Genomic DNA, 6,242 nt, shown 5'->3' with positions numbered 1-6,242 from the left:
CGTTTTAATTCAGAACTCGTTTACGTTGGTGCCACCATGAGACTTTTAAAACAGAGGATTAAAGAACATAAGTATTCTATTACTAAAAACGTGGACAGCACCGTCCTTGCAGCCTTTACTAAACATCAAGATATTAATGTACATTGGGACAAAGCATCCATAATTAGGACAGCCACCAACAAACAAGTCCTTAAACATATTGAAAAACTTGAAATTTACAAGGCGCATATTAACAAAGGATGCATCAACCATAGAGACGCAGATAGTCTATCCTGCGCATGGAAATCCTTTTACCACAACGATTAATTTTTTTGTTTTTTTTGTTTTACCACGATTAATTTCTTAATGTTTTATTTATAATTTTTTACGTTTTTTAACGTTTTATTTACGTTTTACGTAATTAATTTTAATTTTTAAACCGTTAAATTGCTTGCGTTCTATTTTACGTTCGTTTTCGTTTGAAAGAGGCTAAACTGAAGAAGACTACTAAATATAGTCGAAAACGTTTTTTATTTTATTAAATACTTCGTTGCTGGAATTACTAAGGTGTTTTTGATTATTTTAAGTATTTATATTCCAGTAAGTTATTTTATTTTAGAAAAAAAGACCCGCTGTAAAAAGTCTGTATCTGTATGAATGTGAAAAAAGTGTTCCTCCACCTCCTCCTCACAACATCTGACTACCTGGCATAATTGGTGTCTGCTCCATTTTCATTTTTTATGGTACAGTACGGTTATTTTATGCTGCGAAACAAATTATATGTTTTAACATGTATTTCTATGGGGAAAATGCGTTTCGTATAACGGACGTTTCACTTAACGGACGTGCACCTGGAACGGATTAAGTACGTTGTACGAGGCACCACTGTATTTTCTCTTTCACATTGCAAGAAACGAAATGTTTTGTGCCTAAAAAACCTGCAGACAGTCTTCTGTGAGTTTTTGACACACTTCCAGTTTTTCTAAAATATTCTTTGGCACAAGCAGGGCTGTGGAGTCAGAATCGGAGTTGTGGCGTTTTGGTGTTTTAGCCGGAGTCGAAGTTGTCAAAAAATCCGCCGACTCCGACTCCCTTTTACTTACCAACTTGTTATGTATATGAAACGGAGTCAGAGTCAGATGGTAATGAAAAGTCTGAGTCGGAGTCGGTAGATTTTTATGCAACTCCACATCCCTGGGCACAAGACAAGAAGCCCCCTTTACAAGTTTATACCTAAAAAAATTTTTGAAGAAAGCCTATTGATCAGTATTCTGCATAAAATCTCTAACTTCTTGCCAGAAACAAAGTTTCTCTTTTTTTTTTTGATGTAGGTAAGTGAAGCTCATGCTCTAAAAAACATTCACAGAAGCTGAAAACAAGATAACTAATAATTTACTTAGCGCTTCACTACTTCTTTCAGCAATTATTTCTTAATAAAAAAAAAAAACATTTTTGGCCTCTTCACCTGCCTTCTTCAGGTATACAAGCAGAAAAAAGAGTTTAAAAGATTTTTGAAGAATTCCATAGAATTTTAACATAGTTAGCGACATTGAAATGTTCTTTACATTCAAAAATTTAAATTAGCAATATCCAATGAAATCTAAACATAGTTCCTCTTCCCATCCCTCCAGGAAACTTATAGTGGAAGTGGTAGAGTTTGGCAAGAATGCAGGTCATCATGGATTTTTTTTTTTTTTGAAAACCCAATTTTAACTCTATGGCGATATTTTGGCATACTTCCAAAAAATGTAGACTTCTGAAATTTGACAAGCCATCTGAAGGTGAAAATTTGCAGTTAGAGAGAAGACATATCACAAATAATAATTGAATAAACCTTTTTATCATACAGGCGTTAATTACCAATGACTGTCGTCAGACCGACAAGCGCTGACGCTAATTATTTTCGTTATCTTCAGGCCGTTAAAATGGTTAAATTCCTTTTTTGATTACAAATAATTGACCGTTCCAAGCATATTAACGTTTCCGAATGGAAGCAACAGTAGAATAAAAATTAATTTTATTGTAATGAAAATTAATTTTTATTCTACTGTTGCTTCCATTTAAAAACGTTAATACGCTTGGAACGGTCAATTATTTGTAATCAAAAAAGGAATTTAACCATTTTAACGGCCTGAAGATAACGAAAATAATTAGCGTCAAAAGCGCTTGTCGGTCTGACGAGTCATTGGTAATTAACGCCTGTATGATAAAAAGGTTTATTCAATTAAATAGTCGGCGTGCTGTCCACTTTTGTATTATTCACAAATAATAATCCTGTCAATTTGTCAAGATTAATGATGTACACATACTGTATGTGGTCAGCAACAAAGAATACAGTGAATAAAAATGCATAAATTATGAGAGGTCTGCCATGCAATCCAAAATGTCCAATACACAACATCGTTAGGCCAGCTGACAGTTCTTTGTCTCCCCACAGCATCAACTGACTGCAATGAGTTAACCAAACGTCACACAGATCAAAAAAATTGGGAGGATTGTATACAAAACAAAACTGCAATTCTTTCAGGCAAGAATTCATTTTTGTGTTGTTAGAGGAAGGATAAGACATAAATGAATAAAGTCTTGGTAGTTATCACATTCCAAGTCAATATTTATTGGTCAGGTGGTGGTGCTCTCAAAATATCTGCATCTCACTCACTCAGTACACGCACTCAGTTTTCTTATGCTCTCTATACAATCTGCATCAATCGGCATTAGTCATTTTGGGCTTATATGATTCTTTTTAAACTTTTCTTCCCAATGATATACATTTCTTACATTTTCATTCCTATTTCCTTTGCAATTTCTTCGACATTATGAAAATTTTCTTCAACTCGCAGTTATCGGCTTATAATTTTACATATTCTATTTTATCAGATATTATTGCTAAATAATATTGTAGATCCTGTCATTCTGTACAAATTGACACCAATTTCAATGTTCTATCTCTTTGCAATCCAAAGTCTTGCTGCCCAAACACCACACCATGTTGCCATTTTCGGTGTTCATGCACAACCACTACCCTTCCCCACACAGATGCAAACCTCCATTTAAATACCATTTAAATACAACCGTAAATGTTCTATCCAATAAAATTGAAATCATTAGATTATCATTTATAGTTTACAAGATATAATCACAACAAATCTTGTTTGGTTGCTCCAGTTTTTGTAGACCTCCCTATACCAAACTAAATTTAAAGATGTGTTTGGATCAAAAAGGACCAAAAGCAACAGGCAGATTCCACAGTATTTGCAGATTCCCTGACTTTTTCTGCTAAAAATCTTATTTCCTGGCTTTCCAGTTCTGTTCAGACCCTGTATATATTATAAAGTAACTGTTTACAATTGTGTTTAGAATATTAAAAAAATCTTTTGGTCCTTATGTTACAATATATGACTATGAGCACTAATTTTTGACTCTGTAGAGGACTTATCACCAATGTTCCCTCTAAGCTGCGCGGCTGAACAGCCGCACACTGCTCAAATTGTTGCCGCGCACAAGAATTTATGTGCCACGTAGGTGAGCATGCACACCGATTTGAATTGTTGTTTACTTATTTCTCACACTGTCTGCAACATGATTATTGCTACGTATATTTCAATTAAATACATTAAATCATTGACAAGAGATAATAATTTGTATAAAAGTATGTTTTAAAATAAATTTTAATCTCTACTTTATAATTAATTATTTTAATTTTTATAGAAAATATGCTCAGAAAAATTTTTTGCTCAGAATCTGCTCAGCGAAAATTTTTTTTTGCTCAGAGAAGTATATGTTCTGCTCATTGCCAAAAAAAATTAGAAAGAACATTGCTTATCACACGCTATTGATGTAGTCAGAGGATCACAGTTGTCATAGTAAACCAACAGGTTGTCTGTCCTTCTTCAGCCATATTTGTTACATTTGGTGGATATACAGAGGAATAAAAGGAACATACTATTTTGTTGCTGATGTGTACATGCCAACATTTTTGGGATTTTTACAGATAATATATTATGATTGCAGTACAAATAGCAACTAGAGGTTATAACTATTGCTAAAAAAACATATTATGAAATAAATACTATGGTAAGTGAACATAATAGTTATAAACAAGACAACAGTTAAAAAGTAGAAGCTGTAGGAGCTATATACTCTTTTGGCATTTTACCTCATCTTTTAGGCTTTCCATTTCTTTCAAATCCTTTTCCTATCGGTCTTTTCAGAATATGGGCTGTGTGGAACAATCTCTACATGAAGATTTCTGTATGACTATGAGCACTAATTTTTGACTCTATGGAGGACTTATCACACTAAAAAAATAGGAGCTGTATTAAGGAATGCCAAAAGAGTATAGTTTATTCTTATCCATACTATGATTAAAGATTTTGGTCTGATCTACTACTGAGATAATCGTACTATCTCTGATCTTGGCTATCAACTCCCTCTTGTCTCACTCCATGTTTACTATCTTAACATATACTTGTTCTGTCCTTGAAGTCAGTGAAGACCTCTGATGACCTCTGATGACAGGCCTTTTATAGTGATTGCACTACAAAAGGCCTGTCATCAGAGCATAATTACTCAGCTGCTATGTCATGGTGTGAGAGCATGAAGGGCCTTATTGTAGTACTTGCCTACAATAAAATCCTTCACTCAGTGTACAGAGAAATTACTTGACATAGTAATAAGACTATCTATAAAAGAACTACTATGATCTTCTCAATGCTCAGGAATGAGAAGGACAAAACTGAAAGAAGCCTCCTACCAGGTATATACAATACAATCTGTAGTCTTGCACAGGTACCTGTGCAAGACTACAGATTGCATTGCTCTTTTGAATACATGGACACTATGGCTGGATGCCTTAAAGCAAGAATTAAAGAACATGATTATAACTTTAGAAAGCAACTTCCTTGCATTGCCCTTGTAACCTATGTCTTGGATGGAGAAGTACAAGTGGACTTAAAGAATACGCATCTCCTGTACTATCTAGGGACCTACACCAGCTATCTTGAAAAGCTTGAAAGTTATAAAGCTGTACATATACAAATACTTAAAACCTTATTCTTGCCGAGAAATATAATTTATTTGAACAAACTAACGTTTTCAGCCTGATTCACAGGCCATCTTCAGGTTTAGAATACATTTGAATTAGAATTCCATCAATGGAATACAAAATTTAAATTCAAAATTAAATAAGGTACAATTAAAATAAAATATTAAATAACCAACATACAACAAAAATAAAATATAAAAAATATATAAAAATGCAACAAATGAATATATAAGTATTAATAAATGCAATTACTAAGACATTCAATAAAACTACTATATTGATTGGTTAGAGCCCTTATTAAACTTCTTAACCATAAACTTCCATGCAGAGGGAAGACTTTCTGCGTCCCTCGCATTCAGACAGCCTTCTTGTAATCTACTCCTATAAATCTGCAACTTTTCCGCTGTCAACGCCAAAGATGGAGAAGATAAAGGATTTATGATGGTCGCCTCATTCCATTTGACTATAGCTCCTGGTGCTTGTGCCATTTGGGACAAAATTGTTGCATTAGACCCCTTTCTGATATTATAACTATGTTCCTTGATTCTAAGCCCTAAACTTCTAAATAGAAGTACCAGAAAAGATCAAGAAGCTTCTAAAAAAAGGCCCAAATTTTGTTCCAGTGGAGGCTATGAATTGGGAAACCTCAGTACAGGAAATTGAAAGGGGCATTGTTGGGCTAGACGATTTAGAAAAAGAGTACTTCAGATGGAAAGCAGTCCTTAACAACAGACAGAGGGACCGAAAGCAAGATATTAGAAGTAGTGACATCCGGCTCACTAAGAATTGGTTAAAGCAGAATGATTTGGTGTTGACTAGGGCAGATAAAAGTAAACAACTAGTCATCATGAAAAGGCGTACGTATAACGAGGCACTAATGGATTACATCGAAAAGACAGAGTGTGAAAAGATCAACAGCAATTTTATTGGAAGCTTGGATAGAAGGGTCAGGAAGCTAGAGGTCTCTAAACTTTCCAAAGCTTTGCCTTTTCTCAAGAAGTGCAGGAACCCTAGACCTGGAACACCTAGGTTATTTGCTTTCGCTAAGGTGCATAAAACCGGTAAAGAAATAAGACCGGTTGTAGAGAAATGCAGAGGTCCCACGTTTGTGTTAGAAAAGAAGTTGCATGAGTATTTATCCTCTCAGCTAGACACAGATACTCTAGTTGCACGTGATCCTATGAAGGTGGTTAAGGATCTGCAAAATATAGCATTAATG

General features: G+C 34.4%; 1 protein-coding gene across 1 annotated transcript in view; it reads right to left on the bottom strand.

Annotated features, from left to right (window-relative positions):
• LOC111619488 (kelch-like protein 5) overlaps positions 1–6,242 on the bottom strand; it is a 165,653-nt gene that overhangs the window by 119,965 nt on the left and 39,446 nt on the right. The window contains exon 5 of the mRNA XM_023361217.1: positions 3,120–3,296. Coding sequence (XP_023216985.1) covers positions 3,120–3,296 — 177 coding nt within the window. The remainder of the gene's footprint in view (positions 1–3,119; positions 3,297–6,242) is intronic.

The sequence above is a fragment of the Centruroides sculpturatus genome, unplaced genomic scaffold (genome assembly GCF_000671375.1).
Source record: "Centruroides sculpturatus isolate CEXI.00-Female unplaced genomic scaffold, Cexi_2.0 scaffold185, whole genome shotgun sequence".
Classification (NCBI taxonomy): Eukaryota; Metazoa; Arthropoda; class Arachnida; order Scorpiones; family Buthidae; genus Centruroides; species Centruroides sculpturatus.
The sequence above is the reverse complement of the archived record's forward strand: the minus strand, read 5'-3'. Positions and strand labels throughout refer to the sequence as shown.